Raw genomic sequence first — 22,339 nt, 5'->3', positions numbered from 1 at the left:
CTTAACCTCTTTCTGCCTCTAACTCTTAGACTATAAAATAGAGGAAATAATAGTTTTACCCCAACAAAGTTGTGAAAGTGAAGAGAGAATCCTAGTATTTGGAATAGTCCCTGGCGCACATTAAGTGCCCCATAAAACATAATTGTGTATACTTTGTTAAAAGCAAAACTGTCAAAGTTATTTTAGCAGCAGAATGGGTTTATCTGTGAACAGAAAATTGCGACCCAGGGGTGACAAAATCACACACAAATTCCAGAGAACGGAGGAGAGGAAGCTCTTTTATAGAGTTGGGACTGTTCCAAGCAGAAAGTCCATAGGAGGAAACAGGGAGTCCCACATGTCGTGGCTGCTCATTGGCTGAGTTGCAACAGTCTCATTGGCTGGGCTGTTGCCAGGCTGTTCGTGGGGGAGACAGAAGCTCTTCCGTCATCCTACTGGGTGGTATAAAGTAGCCAAAATAGTTTTGAGTTGTAAGGTGTACTTTTCCTTCCCATGGGGCCTGCCATTGATTAAGTGGTAGGATGAGAACTCCCCCTGCAGGCCTCCCAACTCCGTGTCAGGTTTCCCTCTTACCAATTTTTACAAACAGGAGGAGGAATGTATGTGTTCAGTAAGTGAAAAATACCAACATATAGTGACTATAGTGGATACTTGTAAGTATTCTCTTCCACCCTTCATTTATTTGAACATCATTCTATCAGAGATTTGAGGAAATAATAAGGCTTTACAGTGACCGTTGCATAAACATCTAACTAACAATATGTTCAACTTCCAAATTCAGAAACACCCTCAGGGGCAATACAAAGGCCCTACTATGTCGAGAAGTTGATCATACTCTAAAGCTTTTACTCTGAGTATGTCTAGTTGTCTTCAGCAGGCAAGTTCTGAATTTGTGCCAGTAACAAAAGTGGAAATCTACAATATACCGTGCCGCTGCTGCGTATTTTTTGTTTTTCATTATTTTATACCTAAAAAGTGTTTAAAATTGCAAAATAAAGGCTATCATCCCGACCCCACCCTTTTTCGGGTAGCGGTACAATTCCATTAGTAAAGGATCACTCGATCCGTTTCTTAAAAATCGTTAAGAGTGACTTCCCAAATATTTGGTAATTATCTTCTGTGCGTCAACGGGACAAGTTCAACTATACTGGCCTCAGAGAACTGCTTCAGACCGGCATGACCGGAAGCCATGCAAAGGATTCTGGGAGTTGTAGTTCGGGATTTTTCTTTTTCCTTTTCCCTTTTTGGTTCTAAGAGGGCGACCACAGGTCTTCCTCCTCTAGGGGCTTCTGGGAATGTATTCCCCAACTTTGTCATTTAACCGTGGGCCTCTGGGAAATGTAGTTCCTGGGCACCATGTAGTCCAGGCACTTCCGCTCCGGAAAAGCAACGCCGCCACCATCTTTCGGTCCCCGAGGTGAGTGAGCTCTGCGCCCCACACCCTCTCCGAGCCTTTTCGGCCTGAGCTTGGGGACTAGTCGCGGGCGGAGGCTGACAGGCGGAGGGCGGAAGTTTGGGTTTCCTCAGCTCTCCTCCCCCTCGTACCGAGCAGCGCTGCTACTTCTGTCTGTACAGTATACGGCGAGTTTATCATCTCTGCGCTCTACTCTCTTCCTCTGTAAAATGTATATATAGAGAGAGGGAGTAAACTACTGGGTAGGGCTGTGGTCAGAACTAAATGGGACAGTACATGTCCAAAGCGTAGGACGGCGGCGGCACACGATAACGGGCCGACCCTTGCCGTTGATACAGTGAACTCCCTCACGAGCGCGCCGCGGACGGGAAGCCCCGGGCGGAGAGGGCAGGGCCCTGGGGAGGGTGCCACGGCTCATCGGTCATCCTCCGGAGACCCTTCTCTTCCCGAACTTGACTGACCTCTTTTAGGAAGCACGAAGTCACCCCGCGCTCGTGCCCGGGCATGTCCGCCGCAGTTTTATCTCGGAGACGCACGCAGTCGTGCAGTCCCACCAAATCCTTGTCTCCAAAACCCCTAAGTTCAGAAAGGGGCGGGGGGAAGAGGAGGACGACTTGGTTTCTGCAGCGCAGCCCCAGGTAACTAGTGAAAGTACTTTGTTCTGTTGGCATTGAATCAGGTTTCCTTCCCTCAGTACATTACTACTAGGAAAATGTCCAAATATTTGTTGACTAAATCTGCGAATGGTTAATCTTCTTGTTAATATATATCAGTGTGTACTCCTAACACACTTATATTTAAATATTTATTTTACATATATAGATTTGAACTCCCATGTTTTACCTTTCTTCCTTTTCTTCTGTGTCCAGTTTATTTTCGTTTATTTGCACTCAACTGGCTTGGAAATTATATAGGCTTGGGTTAATCTTTTATCTTGTAAAAATTATTATCTGTCTCTACAAATACCAAATTTAATCAGCATGTCCTTATTCTGAAAAATACAGACTAAAAATATATTTGAAATTTGATAATGGCTCTTCCCTCCCCAACCTTTTTTTTTCTTTAGCGTAGGCTAGGTTCTGGGTCTACTTTTTATTACAACCTCCCTCTAAATTTGTCATATTGTTCTTGGGCTTTTTTTTTTTTTTTTTTAGCAAAGATATTACCAACATATTTACAAATGTCTTTTTACCATGTCTTCTCCCTGGGTTCATTTAGTCATAAACGTTCTTCATTTTCAACTAAAACGTTTTCCCCTGATGTAAATTATCATTTAGTTGAGCATAGAATTCAAGATTGACAATTATTTTCTTTTCTTCATTTTGGAGACATTATGCAGTTGTTGTAGATCTCCATTGTGTTCCCCTGTTTCTGTCCATTTAATTGTCATTTCTATTAGGTAAACGATATTTTCTCTCTGGGAGTTTTAAGGATTTTGCTGTTCTTCTTCTTCTTTGTTTTATTATTTGCATTCCTGCAAATTTCACTATGATTTGTTTAGGAGTATGTTTATTTTTATTAATACTGTTGAATTTCTGTATTTGAACTCAGTACTTATCTCTTGTCATAAAACCTCTTTGCCATTTCTTCCATTCTCGTCTCACATTCCTGTTATGTAAATGTTGGGGTCTCTCAGTCTTCCATGTTTCTTGATTTTTATTTTGTGTGTTTCTCTTATGTGTTTCACCTCCATGCACATAGGATTAAAAGCTTTTACCAATAAGCCTTTTCTGATGAGAATGAAAGCTTGAGAAAGCTTGCAAATAGGGTTGCTAAGGAAAGGGAAACTGTAACAAAAAGATTCTAAATTCAGTGCCTAAAACCAACTTCAGAAACATGAGTTTATCCTTTGGCACTAAAAGATGTCTCTGCTACTGAACATGGCCAATGTAAGTTAGATGTATGAGATACGTAACAAAAAAATGTAAGTAAAGTAGTAAAGCAAGAATCAAATTAGGAGCTAGAAGCCCTCAATTATTCTGATTTCTTTGAACATTACCAGTATGTAGAAGAATCAGCTCCTTTTCTTCCTCTAGCTTCTCACAGCCCCTGTCCCAGTATTTGTCACCTCTGTTCCCTTTGCCTCAGTGGCTAGTAACCATTGTATATCTTAAGTTGTGCTTATAATACTGCTTTTCAAGTTAAGATTATCATTTTGTGATCTTTCTTAGGGCAAGTGGTTTGGTTTTTTCTTTAGTAAACTTTGCAATATTATTAAATTTATTTTTGGTTCAGTGAGGTGATTGGGAAAAAAAAGCGTTTTCTGCCTTCATGAAGTAAATTGACCCAGAATGATACTTTGCATAAAACTAATGCCAGTGTGATAAAATATTACTAGCTGGGCAACAAATTATTAAGAAGAAACTTTAAGTCAGAATTGGACTTTCAGAGAATAAAGGTGACTTTCATAGGACAGCATTAATATATGCAGACTAGATACCTTTCAATCTTTTTGTTGTTGTTAGAAAATACATTTGTAAATGCAGTTCATGATGCAAAATTTCATCTGCCCTTTTTTTTTGCAGCTACAAGAAGAAAGGACTCCAGGTTCTTAGAACTTTCCATCTACTCATTTACTCTTTGGAACAGCCCTATGAGGTGGGTATGATTTATGATTCTTATCCTCCTTGAGCAGATAACCAAAGAGAGGCTTTTTTTTTTTTTAATACCCATCATGTTACACAAATGGTGAGTATCATTTCCAGGATTTGCACCTAGGCCTTTGACTCCAGAGCTCATTTTTTTTTAACTCACATGTTGCTGTGATGCCTCTCATTTTCTGCCAACCCTGGATCAGAAACCCCTCTAGTGGGGATGCTGCATTTGGTTGTGCAGCTCGTCCACTGCCCCATAGCCCCTGTGACAGATCTGTTGGTAGCTAGAATCTGCTCCACACTCTGCTTCCCAAGCTTTATGTGGCTACATCTGTCTGGAAATAGGAGGGCTCTGGTATAGTATCTGCACAGATCTTCATGGGCTCACGGCAAGCCTGGCCTGCATCTCATGGCGTCTTTGTCCTTCCTCAGTTATGCCTTCTCAAGACTCTGACCTTCCCCCAAAGGAGCAGGAGAAAATGATCAACTTTCAGGTAAGTAAGGCATTCCTGTCTGTCTTTTAAGATGTGATTTTATTTCTTAAAGATAAGGCACATCCTTTTATTCTTTCTTAGAAAGGTTAATAGAAAAGGGTCAAGGATGACCTTGAATGTGTGTTGTCTGTGAATGACCCAGACTGTGTGTGCATTTTTGTTTTTATTTGATCATCTTTATTATTTCACAGTCCTCAGGAAAAAATAATAAAAGTTTGAAACGGACAAAAAAATTTACATTGCTACCCTGCTTACAAACTAGCTCTTTGCACTTTCCCGTATTCCTTTTTTACTTGTATTCACAGTTATATCTTTGCAGTATTAGAATGAATAGGATATACTTATAAGATGTACATTAGATAAAGGCTTAATATCTCTAATTCTTATTAAGATTAGTAAGATAAAGAAAACCCAATTGGAATGTGAAAAAATAAATGGAGTGTCACAAAAAAGAAAATGAATTTATGGGGAAAATAATGATCATTATAACTAAATGTGTGCAAACAATAAAAGCTGTCTGTTTATTTACTTCACTTAGCTTGCTGACAGTTTTTTTTTAAAAAGGAATTATGTCCTGTTTGGCTAGAGTCTATCTAATTCAGGAACACTTGTGTTCTCACACACGGAAGGTGAACTGGGAAAACCTCTTGAGGGAAATCTGCCATTATGTTTTCAATATGTTTAAAGTGCTTATTCTATGACTTTGCAGCTGCCACTTCTTGGCCAGCATCTCTGTAAGAGGATCTTTGCAGCCTTGATTATAAGTAAAAATCTGGAACTAATTGTACATTATTTGGATTGATGAACGTAGGTGCCAAATGGAATGAAAGAGGTCATAACAATACTGATGGTTTAGTTTTATCAAGCATTTGTGATGGTGGGCTCCATTCTAAGTGCTTCATGTATACTTGCTCATCTAATTCTTTCAAACACCTTGTGATTGAGACACCATTATTACAGAGAAGAGGAAATTGAGATTGAGGTCAAGGAATTCCCCCAAGGTCTGTAAATAAAACTTAGAAATTTGAATCCAGCCTGTGCCTTCACCAGCTATGAATGTGTCAGTAGGTGGGTAGGGTGTGTGTCTTGAAAACACAGCATAAGAGTGATATACCCATCCTGGAGGGTTACTGAAGACTTGTGAGCTTGCACACATTAAAAGTAGTGATAGAGTCCAAGCTTCGTGAGGAGGCAGGGAGAGGAAAGAGACAAGTGTTGGGACTAAAAACTTCCTGGAGTCCCTCCAAATCTAACGGATTGGTTAATCCTCTTTATCCTCGCAATGCTGCCCTCTTCCAGTGGAGGGTGTTAGGATTGAGGTTGTGTGTGTTTGATGTTGTAGGAGGCAGTGACGTTCAAGGACGTGGCTGTGGTCTTCACCAGAGAGGAGCTGGGGCTCCTGGAACCTGCCCAGAGGCAGCTGTACCGAGATGTGATGCTGGAGAATTTCAAGAATCTGGTCTCAGTGGGTGAGGACGGGCGCCGTCTGACACCGAACCTCACCCCCCTTGAGAGTCTGTGTATCCACTGCTCTTCAAAGCTTTGGACTGTTTGAAATGGTTCCCTGACCTTGAAGGCACAAGTTTGTCTAATCTCTGGGACTGCAGGCATAGGTTTTTCCAGTCTTTCTGCTCAGGCAAAATTCTGTCCAGGGGTGGTTTTGCCCCCTGGGGCATTTGGCATTGTCTGGAAGCAGTTTTTGATTGTGACTGGGGGAGGGGTGGTGCTGACATCTAGTGGTTAGCTCTGCTGCTGATTCTCCCCTGCGCAGGACAGCACCTGCAGGAAAAATAGCCAGTCCGTGATATCAAGAGTGCCTCTGTTGAGAAATCCTATTTTAAATGAGTTAGAAATGGGCAGCTTAGCTTCTGTACTTTGTCTTTCACATACTTAATCTTTCAAATTATGTTTGTGATCCTTTATAGAGTTATGAAGTCAGTACATTGTACTGGCATCATTTTTTTTCAATGAATTAGAATAAAATAGAACAAGAATAGAAGCTATCAGAGTTCCTAATCAAGACCTGCTCACATGTCAGCAAAAACTGACCATTTGCAGTGAGTAGTGTGAGAGTGTGGGAAATACGATGAAAACAGATGTTGGCTAAATCTAATTCTGTCTGTCTGTAGACATGGACTAAGTCACAACCTAAATTTATCTCTTATTACAGTTAATGATCAAAAAGGCTCTTAAAATATTACTTTAGAGGTTCCAAGGATATGGAATTTGGGTAAAATTTTATTATACCTGTGTGTTCAATACATCTTAAATATATCTATTTGCCTTTTCATAGGACATCTTCCCTTCAGAGCAGATATGGTATCCCAGCTGGAGGCAGAAGAAAAGCTTTGGGTGATGGAAAGAGGAACCCAAAGGAATGCGTATTGCAGTGAGCACCACATGGCTGTTCGTTCAGGTACTGGCTCATCTGCCTCTCACACCTCTGATTGCCACTCTTGCCCAGGTGCTGTCATCGCTTGCCTGGACTGTGACGACAGCCACCCCAGCACGGTGGCTTCCCGCCTCCCACCTTGCACTCCTGTAATCTCTTCTCCACATGGTAGCCAGATACTCTTTGGAAAGCAAGTAAGATCTCGCCATTCCTCTGCTCAGACGCTCTAAAGGCTTCCTGTTTCACTCAGAGCCCTTACAGTACCTACAAGACCCCACCTGATGTGGCCTCCACGTCATGTTCCTCTTTGATCTCCCATCCTTTACCCTTGCTCAGGGGATTGCTGCCATCCTGGCCCCCCTTGGAGTGTCCTTTTCCGCTTCATGGCCTTTGCCTAGCTCTCCCCTGCCTCGGTAGACTCCCCCAGCCACCGCCTTACTCCCCAGGTCTTTGTTCAGATTGCATCTCAGTAGCCAGGCCTTCTGTGTCTGCCCTGTTGAATATCCTCTCTCTGTTCTCCATCCCTTTACCCTGCCTTATCTTGTGTCTAAGCACTGATCACCTCCTGACCTAGTAACATATTTTTATTTACTTGTTCAGCTCTCGTCCAGTGAAAGTAGGAATTTGGGTGGTTTTATTTGCTGCATCTACTCAAAGCCTCTGATGGGCATTCTGCATTGTAGGTGCTGAGCACGTACTTTTTGAGTGAGTAAGTTATTTAAATAATTACTGTTCTTTTGACTAGAAGTAAGGAAGCTCTCCTCACAGCTTCTCCTACCCTGTGACTCCAGCCTTTCCCGTTTGTGGGGAGCCCCTCCCTGGTACCCCTTACCGGCCACCTTACTGACCCCCGCCTTGCTCCGGCCCTCACTGACTCCCTCACTTTCCACTTTCTGACCTCCTCAGTGTATATATTCCTCAATTCTACCCACTTAAAAATGAAAAATTAATGATTCCTAAAACATGTAAATTTATATACTTTCCCTCTGTCTGAAAAACAAAACACAGAAGCTTGTCTGCATGTATGGTAGATTAGGCCTGAATTCTGTAATTGATGGATATAACCTGTCTTTTTTCATCCATCTCCCTTTTTATGTCTTCATGTTGCTTTACATTTGACACATTCAGGGACGTTAGATATTTGCTTCACTTTACTGAATCTCATTTTTATATGCAAACTTAACCTCAGGATCCTGAATATTGTCACTTCTCAGTTTTGCATAATAGGTCAAGTCTCTCAGCAAATCTTACAGCATTTTCTGCCACCCTTTCTCAAAGGTTTCTTTGACCTTTTCAACGTCAACACGTTTTAGGATTTTGCAGCCATGCTCCAATGTACAAACACTATCCTGAAATGTTCTTTATAGGGCACAGGAGCACAAATTACAGGGCTTGCTTTTCTAAGGCTTCTTAAAAACAAAAAGCTTACAGGTAATGGAGACACCAGTGAATGTCTAATGTAATTTTAATTTCTTGGGCATCTTTGAACAAAAGATTGATACTTAGTAACCTTAGCAGATAAAAGCTATTCACAATTATCAGAATATATAACTAACAAAAATTTTCAGTAGGTCAGTGTTACAATTCATCAATTCTCATGTAACAGTTTCAAGTTGGCTGCTTACAATTGCAAACTGCCTCATGTCTACATAGGGTGAGGTCTGGGAGAGTTCCCCCTCACCAACTTTCTACTCAACTACCCTTCCTTCTCTCTAAACAATCACATAACCTATAAATGGTAGTTGCTTAGTAGTTTCAAATTGGACATTTCCAGAGTCAGAAGGCACTAACATACCTGGGGAGATTAGGAAAGTCCTGATTTAAGAAAGAAAATTACAGAATTTCTAAATAGGTTTCCACTGTAATTGGCATTCCTAGTGGTATTAACTAGCTGATATCCCAGGCAATGTGAGAATCCTTTTACATGTTGAAGTGAGTTCTGATATCAAACACCTGAAGTTAGCCCCAACTTAACAGGTTAAGGCCACAGTCTTCCACAAGACTGCCTACTAAGGCTCAGACACCAGCCAGGTTCCCCAGGGCCACACTCACTGTGACCAATTGTCTACAGGTTTGGGGATTCCCGTGATAACTTGCTAGAATGACTCACAGAGCTTAGGAAAGCACTCTACTTAAAATTTTATTATGGTTAAAAGAATATAATGGGAACTTGCAAAAGGGAGAGGTGCATAGGGTGAGGTCTGGGTGAGTTCCCTCTTGCGTTTCTCTTATAAGGACCTTGTGATCACTGTGGGCTCACCTAAGTAACCCAGGATGACCTCCCCATCTCAAGATCCTTAATTTAATCAGATCTAAAGTCCCCTATGCTGTCTACATTAATATATTCACAGGTTCCAGGGATTAGTGTTTGGACGGCTTGAGGGGACCATTTGATTAGCCTACCACACAGAGAGGTATACATACCTGTTGAGACTTTTTTGACTTGTAATGTTAGAATATTACTTTCCATTTAAGCAAATTAATAATTAAGGGTTTGGTTTTCCCCCTTAAACATTTTAAGCTAATGGCTCCCATGCATTTTTAACGATGATCCTCAATAGAAAATGTTTTGCATCTTGACTCAGCATAAAAATAATGTATGTGCATATTTATGTGTATGTCTACAGTTGAAACAAGCACTTCATATGGTGGTGTCCTTTACTGCTTGTGATACACTTACATATATATTTTAATATTTGTCACAATTTATGGAATTGATTTCACAGTTCACTAATACATCCTGATAATTTGAAAAATTCTGTTACAATGGGGATAAAGCAGTGAAGGAAACAAAGTACAAGTTTTCCTCATGACTATTACAGCCTAATGGGTCTAAAAAGAAGAAGAGATCAGGAAATATATAATAAATCTAATAAGTGCTGTGGAGGGAAATAAGGCAGAGTAAGTCAAATGAGAAGAATAAAAGATGTAATGGGGATGAGGAGAAATTAGTGTATATTGGGTAACAAGAAAGGCCTCACCCAATTGACATTTGGGCAGACAGACATCCAAAGGGAATGAGAGAAAAAACAAGCCACGCAGCTTTCTGGGGGAAAGTTTCCCAAGCCAAATAGAACTCTCCCTCCCTTCCTCTGCAGGGTTGCCTTTGAGGGTCTGAACTGTGCTGTTTCTTTCCTTTACCCCAGTTCTTTTCAAGTTATAAAAGATTAGTTTTCCCTTCTCCACAGAGACCTGAATTAACTACCAGGTTTAGAGCACTGAATGTTGTTATTCCATCTGCTTCCCAAATTTACTCTGGAAGATAATTTCTACCAGGACCTAAAGTACTATTTTATGCCTACAGTCTCAGCTTTTGTAACCTAGTTGGGTAGAATCCTACTTGTCATACGCCTACTGAGGAAAAGGTGAGTAGGCTTTTAATTGGTATTACTATAGGTTGGAATGTGGATTGTCTTTGTTACCCTACGGCCACCTAATTTCAGACTTATAATTCTCATATTAAACTTTTGGACTTGTGGTTCTAAATGGGTCACACTTAAACTTACACTTAGTGGATAAGAGCCTGTTTACTCCATTTTTTGCTTCCACTTATGGGAAACATAAGAAAAGATAAATGATCTTGTACAGATATGACCCTTCCCCTGGTTTATTAAGGCCTTATCCTGTGGCCTAATCCTGATATTTCTGAACAAAGCATTTATTCATCCTCATCTCTTAATATTGCTGCTTCTTGTAGGCAGCAAGAATCAAAATGGGATGGAGACTCTTCAGAAAGTTGCATTAAAATACCTTTCACATGAAGAGTTATGCTGCTGGCGAATCTGGAGACAGGTTGCAAGTGATTTCACCAGGTCTCTTCAGCGGAAGAGTTCCCAGTTACTGCAAAGTGATTCTATTCAGGTTTCTGAAAATGAGAACAATATAATGAATCATAAGGAAAATGACTCCAGTTATATTGAAAATGAAGAGTTTTCAGTTTCAAGTATCCAGGATTCTTGCAGGAATGTGTATCTACATGAATCACAGAATCAGAGTAGAGGTAAGCAAATTAACATGAAAAATAACCTGTATATATGTGAAGCCTTCCTGAAGAAATCACTACTGAGTGACTGCATTAAAACTGATATGGAACGGAAACTCTACACATGTAATGAGTGTGACAAAAGCATCGGTGATGGCTTCTATCAGCATTTACCCTTAGGAAAGAAACTCTGTCCACATAGTGAGTGTGGCAAGGGCTTCAGTTGTAGTTCAGTGCTTCCAGTCCATCAGAATGTTCCCACAGGAGAGAAGTGCTCCAGTCAGAGCTCACATCTGCAAACTCATCAGAGAGCGCACCCTCGAGAGAAACCTGGGAAATGTCATGAATCTGGTGATTGCTGCAGTGAGAGCTCTTTTCATTCTCATCAGTCTAATCATACAGGAGAGAAGGCCTATCGATGTGACAGTTGTGGCAAGAGATTCAGTAGCAGCACAGGTCTTATCATTCATTATCGAACTCACACTGGTGAGAAGCCTTATAAATGTGAGGAGTGTGGTAAATGCTTCAGTCAAAGTTCAAATTTTCAGTGCCATCAGAGAGTCCACACGGAAGAAAAACCGTACAAATGTGAAGAGTGTGGCAAGGGCTTTGGTTGGAGTGTTAATCTACGTGTTCATCAGAGGGTCCACAGGGGTGAGAAGCCCTATAAATGTGAGGAATGTGGGAAGGGCTTCACTCAGGCTGCACATTATCACATACATCAGAGGGTCCACACTGGGGAAAAACCTTACAAATGTGATGTCTGTGGAAAGGGCTTCAGTCACAATTCACCATTAATATGCCATCGGAGAGTCCACACTGGAGAGAAACCATACAGGTGTGAGGCGTGTGGGAAAGGTTTTACCCGTAATACAGATCTTCATATCCATTTCAGAGTTCACACAGGAGAGAAACCCTACAAATGTAAGGAGTGTGGTAAGGGCTTCAGTCAGGCTTCAAATCTCCAAGTGCATCAGAATGTACACACTGGAGAGAAACGATTCAAATGTGAAACGTGTGGGAAGGGCTTCAGTCAGTCATCAAAGCTTCAGACCCATCAGAGAGTCCACACTGGAGAGAAACCATACAAATGTGGTGTATGTGGTAAGGACTTCAGTTACAGTTCAAATCTTAAACTGCACCAGGTAATTCACACTGGAGAAAAACCATATAAATGTGAGGAATGCGGGAAGGGCTTCAGTTGGAGATCAAATCTTCACGCTCATCAGAGAGTCCACTCGGGAGAGAAACCCTATAAATGTGAAGAGTGTGATAAGAGCTTCAGTCAGGCCATAGATTTTCGGGTGCATCAGAGAGTCCACACTGGGGAGAAACCATACAAATGTGGTATATGTGGGAAGGGCTTCAGTCAGTCCTCTGGTCTTCAATCCCATCAGAGAGTCCACACTGGGGAGAAGCCCTACAAGTGTGATGTCTGTGGAAAGGGCTTTAGATACAGTTCACAGTTCATATACCATCAGAGAGGCCATACTGGGGAAAAACCATACAAATGTGAGGAGTGTGGGAAAGGCTTTGGTAGGAGCTTGAATCTTCGCCATCATCAGAGGATTCACACAGGAGAGAAACCCCATAAATGTGAGGAGTGTGGTAAGGCCTTCAGTCTCCCCTCAAATCTTAGAGTCCATCTGAGTGTTCACATTAGGGAGAAACTATTTAAATGTGAGGAGTGTGGTAAGGGCTTCAGTCAGAGCTCACGTCTTCAAACCCATCAGAGAGTCCACACTGGAGAGAAACCATACAAATGTGACTTATGTGGTAAGGACTTCAGTCACCGTTCACGTCTTATATACCATCAGAAAGTCCACACTGGCAAGAATTTATAAAAGAGAAGTATGTCAGTGGCTTCAGTTAGGATGCACATCTTTAAGTTCCTGGACAGTCCATGCTGATGACCAAGTATTGAGACTGGTAAGGAATTTCTTCAGATGGAATCTAAAAAATCCATTAGCATGATATGGAACATAGTGACAAGATAACTAATAATCAGGGCAGACAGGTTGTAACCCGGTAAGTTCCAGCTGATAGAAATGATCTCTCAAAATGAATATATGCCTAAAGATAATGTGTGAAAAGGATATTTGCCATATATTAGTTTTTTCTAGGGTCAGGAAGGGTTTGAGGTAATTTTTTCTTTTTTTAAACTTTCATTGTATACTTATTCACAAAGACCATTATTTTTACTAAAGCTGTAAAGCTATGAAAAATAAATAAAACTGACAAAAAGTCCCTGCAGCCAAGAAGTCATAATATGATTGCATTATTTCATATAGTATATTGGATTAAAGTTAGGAATATATCCCCAGAGATGCATCTTTGGTCTTCAGGAGTAAATTTGTATCTGCTATGAATATAAATGTTTGGTTATTGCATCATTTATAATAGCAAACATAGAAAAAATCAGTTGGATTTCCATAGTATTTTGTGATTTACTGGTCCAGTGGAACACTATGCAAACATCAAATGGGAGAAGATAAATCTGTAATTATGGATGTTGGAACATGTCCAGAATATACTAATCTGGAAAAACAAAAGCATGGGGTTTTTGTGTGCTCTCAAAAAAAAAAAGGGTTTGGGGGGTGATGAATAGTTAGGTATTTACATCTAGTTATCTAAATATGGGATTTTGCTTCATATATATTTTTACATTTCTGTAAACCTTTTGAAATATTTTAAAACCACAAAAAATTATAAAATCATGTAAGTCTTTTGTGTACCCTTTGTTCAGATTCAGCAGTTTAACATGGTAGAATCGTTATTCTTCCCATGTATGTGAATCACACATGGATATACCTAAGTGCACACATGCTTTTTTAAAACAAGAGGACATTACAGACCTCTTTCTCCCTGCATCTAAATATGTGTACATGTCCTAAGAACAAGAGTGACATAGCTACAGGTATGACATTCAGAAAAATGGACTACTGGTCCATAACACTACCTAACCCACAGACCCTATTCAAATTTTATCAATTGTCCTGATAATAAGTTTATCACTTTTTTTTTTTTTTGTCTAGAATCCTGTCAAGGCTTATACATTGTATTTAGGCTCCTTTAATCTGTACCATTACCTCATTCTTTGTTTTTAATGACCTTGATATATTTTCATTGTCCCTTAATTTGGATTTATCTGAAGTTCTCTCTATTTGTTTTAAATTACGCATTTTTTGGCATGATGATTCCATGAGTGGTGCATCACATAAGGAAACATGGGATGTCTGTCCCATTATAGGCAAGGCTAACTTAAGGTAGGTGTGAGCTGGATCTTTCCACTGGGATGTTACCATTTTCACCTTTGTGATTAATTCTTGAGAAGATAAATTCTGATTCTGCTTGTTTCCCAACAAAGTTTCCTCCAGTAGTTTTAGCATCCATTGCTAAATCTGGCCTAAATCTAGTAGTACTGATTGTTGGAAAAGGTGGTTTTCTCCCTTCATCATTCTCTTGACATTTGTTCACAGACATCTATCTTACTTGCCCATCACTTCACTTTTCGTAAATTTGAGCGCGTCCTTGCTCTCTGGCACAGTGTGGTGTTCCATACTCATACTTCCTTGCCCCAGCCATGGAATTCACTGTTTCTTAAGGAACCCTGGTTCCTCACAGTGGGGAACAGTTTAGAAATCAAGATCTGGATAATAAATATGCTCTTTATTTATTATTGCCAGGATAGAGATGACAGGTAAGTAAAAAGATAGGTATGTATGTATAAAGAATGAATTGTGAATTCATGTTTAATATCAACTCTTAGTTCACCATCATAGTGTTCTTTCTAGCCTTTTCCCATTCCAAATTGCATCTGCATTCTCCAATAGTCAGAAATTCGACGCCCAGGATCATCCACACATAAGCTGGAGAATGTGGACATTCGTCTACCTACAATATGGGAGCTCTGTTGTCCATGGAAGAAGAAAAGAGTTTGGACAATTCATGCCAGAGATTTTTGAATGGCATAGACTCCCTGACATTATAGCTTTCCCCATTCTCAATGCATTGGCCCTTTAAACCAAGTAAAATATCCTAGGAGGACCTGAAGAAAAGTACCTGACAAAAATAAATCCAGAGATGGCTATATCCAGGTGAGAACCCTGCAGTTAGTGATTCCTCGCAGAAACTAGTACAGCTAATGTGATGGGATGGTTCCTTATGAAATGTAGGTTAGGGACCTGTCCTGGCTTGTGGGTGCAGCTGATGCCATTGCTCACCTTGTGTTAACTGTATTCTCCATGCTGTGCTACTGTACCTGTGACCAACCTGTGTTATGATTGTGAATGATTGTCCCTTGATTGTCTTACCACTCCCCACCCTGTGATCCCAAACCTCTCCCCTTGGTAACCACTAGTCCCTCCTCAGTATCTATGAGTCTACTATTTTGTTCCTTCTGTTTTGCTTTGTTTTTATACTCCACAAACTCCACAAATAAGTTAAATCACTTAGTATTTGTCTTCACCTGGCTTATTTCACTGTTCTAGTTCATTGAAGAATGCTGTTGGTATTTTGATAGGGATTGCATTGAACCTGTAATTTGCTTTGGCAACATGGCCATTTTGACAATATCAATATCTTCCCATCCATGAGCATGGGATAGATTTCCATTTATTGGTATTTTTAATTTCTCTCATGAGTGTCTTAAGTTTTCAGAGTAAAGGTTTTTCACCACCTTTGTAAGATTTATTCCTAGATATTTTACTTTTTTTGATGCAATTGTGAATGGAGTTATTTTCCTGATTTCTCTTTCTGCTAATTCATCATTAGTATACAAGAATGCAACTGATTTCTGTGTATTAATTTTGTATCCTGCAGCTGAATTAAGTTATTGGTTCTAGTAGTCTTGGGGTGGATTCTTTAGAGTTTTTTATGTACAATATCATGTCATCTGCAAACAGTGACAGTTTAACTTCTTCCTTCCCAATCTGGATGCCTTTTATTTCTTTGTGTTATTGGATTGCCATGGCTGGGACCTCCAGTACTATGTTGAATAGAAGTGGGGAGAGTGGACATCCTTGTCTTGTTCCCGGTCTTAGAGGAAAAGCTTTCAGCTTTTTACTATTAATATGATGTTGGCTGTGGGTTTGTCATATGTGGCCTTTATTATGTTGAGGTACGTGCCCTCTATATCCATTTTGTTAAAAGAGTTTTTATCATGAATGGATGTTGAATTTTTTCAAATGATTTTTCAGCCTCTATTGAGATGATCATGTGATTTCTGTCCTTTGTTGATATTATATATGACATTGATTGATTTACAAATATTGTACCATCCTTGCATCCCTGGAATGAATCCCACTTGATCATGATGGATGATCTTTTTGAAGTATTTTTGAATTCAGTTTGCTAATATTTTGTTGAGGATTTTTGCAACTATGTTCATCAAGGATATCGATCTACAATTTTCTTTTTCTGTGGTGTCTTTGGTTTTGGTATTAGAGTGATGCTGGCCTCATAGAATGAGTTTGGAAGTTTTCCCTCCTCTTCTACTTTATTGGAAAACTTTAAGAAGGATGGGTATTAGCTCGTCTCTAAATATTTGATAAAATTTAGCTCTGAAGCCATCTGGACCAGGAGTTTTGTTTTTAGGTAGTTTTTTTATTACCAGTTTGATTTCATTGCTGGTAATTGATCTGTTCAGATTTTGTTTCTTCCTGGGTCAGCCTTGGAAGGTTGTTTTTTTTCTAGAAAGTTGTCTGTTTCTTCTAGGTTGTCCAATTTAATTGGCATATAATTTTTCAAAGTATTCTATAATAATCTGTATTTCTGTGGTGTTGTGATTATTCCTTTCTTGCTTTTGTGTGTGTGTGTGTGTGTGTGTGTGTGTGTGTGTGTGTGTGTGTGTGTGACTTAGCCTTTAGATTTGTAGTTACCAAAGCTTCAAGGATAGTTTCTTTACTATGTAACAGTCTATCTTAAATCATTGTATTACTCTGTTTAAAACACAATCAAGAAGTACTTTTTTTCCTCCTCCCTTCTCCACACTTTATGTATTAATTGTCATATTCTTCACTTTTTGTGTATTTCTTGCCTGAGTTTTTGAATAGTTGATTTAATTTTGTACTTGCTTGGTAATTAATTGGTCTACCTTTACTGTGGGTTTATTTTCACTGGTGAAAACTAGTTAGCCTTGGAACACTTCCATCTACAGCAGCTCCTTTAACATATTCTGTAGGGATGGCTTAGTGGTGGTGAATTCCTTCAACTTTTATTTATCTGAAAATTGTTTAATCCCTGCCTCAAATTTAAATGATTATATTGCTGGGTAGAGTATTCTTGGTTGGAGGTCCTTCTGTTGTATTACATTAAATATATCATGCCATTCCCTTCTGGCCTTAAAGTTTCTGCTGAGAAGTCTGCCAATAGCCTGATGGGGTTTCCTTTGTAAGCAGTCTTTGCTCTCTCTCTCTCGCTCTCTCTGGCTGCTTTCAGTACTCTTTCCTTGTCCTTGATCTTTGGCATTTTAATTGTTACATGTCTTGGTGTTTTCTTCCTGGGGTTCCTTTTGTTAGGGGTTCTCTGAATTTCCAAACCTGAGTGTCTGTTTCCTTCTCCAGATTGGGGAAGTTTTCAACAATTATTTCCTCAAAAAGACTTTCCCTTCATCTCCCTCTTCTTCTGGTACCCCTATTATGCAAATATTGTTTAATTTGGATTGGTCACACAGCTCTCTTATTCTTTCATTCCTGGAGATCCTTTATTCTCTCTTTTTCAGCTTCATTGTTTTCTTGCCCTCTAATTTTCAAGTCATTTACAACTTCAACCAGTGAAAGTCTGCTATTAAGTCCCTCCATTGTATATGTTTCATTTCTGATACCATATTCTTCAGCTCTGAGTGGCTCTTTTTGTTGAGATCCTCCCTGAGTTGAATATTTTTCTGTAGATCCATGAGCATGTTTGTGACTTTTACTTTGAAGTCTTTATCTATCAAGAAGATTGGTAGTTTCAGTTTCATTCAGACCTTTCTGGTGTTTTGTTTTGTAGGTTTGTTTGGAACAAACATCCTCTGCCTTCTCCTTGTTCAGTGTTTCCTATGGAGTGATAGCTTTATGAAGGAGGTGCCCTGTAGTGCCTAGAAACTCAACACACTTCACTTTCCGAAGTGGGAGTCCCAGCTGTTAGCATGCAGTGGGTGGGGTGCCATTCTGTCTGGCTTGTAGTGATCTGATTTCAGGTGGGCTGTTTGCTTCAGCCACACCTTTGTGATCAGTGCAGATGTCTCTGCTGGAGCTGCTGTGGGCGTGGCCACTCTCTTCCTGGCCTGAAGCAGTAGCAGGGGCCACAAGTGGTCAGCATGGGTGCCTGCTGGGAAGAAGGAGCTCCTGGGACTGGCTCTTGCAGGTGGTTCCCTGGCTGGGGCTGAGAAAACTGGGAGGGTCTCCCTCTGCTTAACTTGGCAGCAAAGTTTGACACCACTGCCAGGGCACGTGGGCTGTCAGCTAGTGGCACATGCAGGGAGACACCTTGGTGCTGCAACAAGATATAAAAAGCTCAGAATCAACTTAATTCAAACTCTGGAAAATATCCAAAGATTTACAGCAATCCAGCAAATTTTGAACTGAGAAAACAAAAATGGCAGAGGAACTTTGTGGTGTTTTATTTGCCCTTCCTTTACCTCCCCAGCTCCATGATGGTCTTGAAGGTGTCACTACATTCCCAGCATAGGACCCTTATCCTCAGCTTCAGAGTGATCAGAGCTGATCTTATTCTCAAAGAATTGTGTTTGTCCTTTGAGCTGTCTGGGAGCTACCTGAAGAACTGATACAAGGTGTGTGTGATTTTGTTTAACCTAAGTTGGAACTTTTTCATGGTGGAAACTAGCTAACTGGAGGCTATTCCTTGAAATTTAAAAGCGAATGAGCAGCCCACAGCCATCTGTTACAGTTCAGGCAAACGATGGTTCAAATCCTGAGAGGAAAAGCTGGGTAGAGTTTCTGCGGAGGAAGTAGGACATTGAAAGACTCCCTTCACATACTGGGGAATTTAGAAAGCTGTGCCCATGTCCAGGTAGGACATGTCTTCATAAATGACCTGAGAAGACCCCAGGCTTTCACCTCTGACTCATCTTTGGCTCAGTGAAGCAGGAAGTGAAGGCTAAGGTACAGTTGTTAACTTGGCTACGTTGAGGGAGGGTTCCAAGACTGAGCCATTATGCAAAGATTGAAAGAGCAATTTTTCTTTGTTTTTTCTTCTCTCCTCCCCCTCTTCCCTCTTCCTCCATCACCATCACTTCCTCTTCCTCCTCTCTCGTGTGTATTTTTATCTTCACTTGGTATTTTCCTCTTATATGATCAGTCATATTAGATTTAAGTTATATTCTAATGGCCTCTTAACTTGATTACATCTTCAAAGACCCTATTTCCAAATAAGGCCACATTCACAAGTACCAGGGATTAGAACTTCAACATATCTTTTGATGGTAATAAACACTTAACAGTCACTAAATGAACAATTACAATTCACAGCAAGCAATAAAAACAAACAGCAGGAGAAAGAATCTGATTTTAAGAGATATCACATAACACAATAGAAATGTACACAATGTGCAAAGAAAAATACATGAACCTTTCGTAGATGAAATGAACATAAACTGTCCCCAAGGAAGTACTGGTATTGGACTTACTAGACAAATAACTTAAGTGAACTGTCTTAAATATTCTCAAAGTGCTAAAGGAAACTATGGACAAAGAGTTAAAGGAAACCAGGAGAATGGTGTCTGAACAAATAGGAAATATCAATAGATAGTAATTATACAAAAATTCTGGAATTGAAAAGTACTGTTTCATGAAAAAAACCCACTAGATCAGATTTGAGGAAGCAGAAGAAAGTGAACTTAGAGGTCAATTGAAGTGATTCAGTCGGAGAAGCAGGAAGAAAAATAAGAAGCCTGTGGGACACGGTCAAACATATATGCATAATGGGAGTTTCAACTGGAGAGGAAAGAGAACAGGTCAGAAAGAATATTTGAAGAAATAATGATCAGAAACTTCCCAAACTCGTGTACGACATAAATCTACACATCCAATAAGCTCAACAAACAACAGGAGGATAAATGCAGAGATTCACACCAAGGCACAACATGTAAATCAAATTGTCAAAAGACAATCTTGGAAGCAGCCATAGGAGCTTTGACTCATCATGTACTAGGGATCTACAATAAGATTAACAAAAAGGAAAACCTACAGTTCTCCTTCTGTTTGTGGAAAAAAACAGTTCTTCCCTACTGTGTGCTTCCTCCCTGTGACTGTCCTTCACTACTCACACAGGACACTTCAATTTTGACACTTCTGGTCCGCAGTTGTGTGGAGGTTTTCCCCCACAACAAGCAATTCTCTGCAACACCAGCTGGGTATCCTACAGTTTAACTCAATTCTGACACAAATCTACCTGGAGGTAGTATCAGATCCCACAGGTTTAGGGCTCAGTCCCACAAGACTGTTACCACACCACTTCAGATGCCAATCACAAGTAGTATGTCACCAGGTTACCTACAACTTCTGTTCTGATTTTGCTACAAGTTGGTTCCCACAATCTACTCCTCAGGCTTGATTAATTTGCTAGAATGGCTCACATACCTCAGGGAAACACTTAATTTACCAGCTTATTAAAGGATATGACTAAAGGACGCAGATGAATGGCTAGATGAAGAGATACATAGGTCAAGGCTTATGGGAAGGGGTGCAGAGCATCCATGTCGTCTCTTGGCACACCACTCTTCCCACACCTCCACCTGTTCACTAACCTGGGTCTTACAAACCCCATACTTTGGGGATTTGGGGGGAGGCTTCATCATATAGGCATGATAAATCATTAACTCCACATTTCAGTCCAACAGAACGTGGGGATTAAACGGAAAATTTCAAGCTCCTGTTCATGGCTTGCTCTTTCCCGTGACCAGCCCTCATCCAGGAGCCACCCAGAGTTGCCTCATTAGAACAAAAGCCTCTCCAATCACCCAGGGAATTACAAGGGTTTCAGGATCCCTGTGTCAGGACCCACGGTCAAAGATCAAATCTTAGGACAAAAGATGATCCTTAGGAAATTACAAGTGTTTCAGGAGCTCTGTGCCAGGGATCAGAGACCAAGATACATATTTTCTCACAATATCCTGCAATACCCATTTCTCATCAGAAACCACGGAATCCAGAAGCCCATGGGATGACATTTACAGTTCTGAAATTTTTTTTTAAACCTGTTAACCAAGAATCCTATATTCAAAACAATCCTTCAAAAGTGAAGGAGAAATTAAAACATGCCCAAATAAACAAATGCTGAAGGACTTCACTAGTAGACGTGCCATACAAGAAATACTAAAGGAAGTCCTTATGGTAGAAGTGAAGGGACACTAGACAGTATCTTGAACCCAAATGAACTAGTAACACTTGTAAAATAACTACATAGGTAAATATTAGTGAAGTAATACATAGGTAAATACTATAAAAGCCAATATTCATTATTGGCTTGTAACTCCCATATAACTTAAAAGAATATGCCTGAAATAATAATTATAAATCAATGTTAATGGGTAATCAACGTGAGCATAACGATGTAATTTGTGACAACAAAAACAGTAAGGGAAAAAGGGCTGTATGGGAGCCGAGTTTTTCTGTACTATTGAACCTAGTTTGGTATTAATTCAAAAGGAATTGTAACCCATTTAAGAATGTACTCTGAGTACCCTCAGATTAACCACTAAGAAAATAACTTAAAAAGCACAGAAAAGGAAATGAGAAGGAAATCAAAACATTACACTACAAAAAAAATTAGGCACAAAACATGGCATTAATGGAGGAATTGAAGAACAAAAAGGACATGTAGAGAAACGGAAAACAAGCAGCAAAGTGAAGCAATCTTCCTGATCAGGAATTATGAATGTGAAGAGATTTCACAATTCATTTAATTATAAGGCAGAGCTTGGCAAAATGATTAAATAACATGATCCAACAATATGCTTCCTACAAGTGACTTGCTTCAGAGCTAAATATACAAACAGATTGAATGAAAGGAAGAAAAAAGATATACCATGCAAACTGTAACCAAAATAGAGCTGCGTAGCTACACTCATCAGACAACATAGACTTCATGTAAAAAAAATTCATGAGACAAAGATATTGTATATTTATAACTCCACTTTCAGTAATGCATACAACAACCAAATAGCATATCAATAGAGAGGACTTAAAAACACTATAAACCAAATATATAACATATATATGTAGCACCCCATCTAAAATCAGCACATTTTTTCTTAAGAGGTTGTAGAATACTGAACAAGATAGACCATATATTAGGCCACAAAAGAGGTCTCAGTAAATTTTAAAAAGATAAGAATCATACTAAGTATATTCTCTGACCACATGGAATGAAACTAGAATCAACAACTGGAGGAAAACTGGAAACATCACAACTATGTGGAAATTAAACAACACACCCTTAAAAGCCAACGGAGGAAAAAAA

General features: G+C 39.8%; 1 protein-coding gene across 4 annotated transcripts in view; it reads left to right on the top strand.

Moving 5' to 3' along the window:
• The window catches only part of LOC108388671 (uncharacterized), a 66,280-nt gene extending 53,157 nt beyond the window's left edge, over positions 1-13,123 (top strand). The window contains exons 1-6 of one of the 4 annotated variants that reach the window (XM_037012357.2): positions 832-1,417; positions 3,940-4,012; positions 4,441-4,502; positions 5,845-5,971; positions 6,796-6,918; positions 10,592-13,123. In XM_037012357.2, coding sequence (XP_036868252.2) covers positions 4,443-4,502; positions 5,845-5,971; positions 6,796-6,918; positions 10,592-12,720 — 2,439 coding nt within the window. In that variant the 5' untranslated portion in view covers positions 832-1,417; positions 3,940-4,012; positions 4,441-4,442 and the 3' untranslated portion in view covers positions 12,721-13,123. Of the gene's footprint in view, positions 1,418-1,926; positions 2,053-3,939; positions 4,013-4,440; positions 4,503-5,844; positions 5,972-6,795; positions 6,919-7,123; positions 7,600-10,198; positions 10,260-10,591 lie in introns of those variants that run through there. The other 3 variants (XM_037012358.2, XM_037012364.2, XM_037012363.2) reach the window with 3 other exon arrangements.
• The last annotated feature ends 9,216 nt before the right edge of the window (positions 13,124-22,339 follow it).

Source organism: Manis javanica, chromosome 17 (genome assembly GCF_040802235.1).
Source record: "Manis javanica isolate MJ-LG chromosome 17, MJ_LKY, whole genome shotgun sequence".
NCBI lineage: Eukaryota > Metazoa > Chordata > Mammalia > Pholidota > Manidae > Manis > Manis javanica.
Note: the sequence above shows the minus strand (reverse complement) of the source record. Positions and strands in the feature narration are given on the sequence as shown.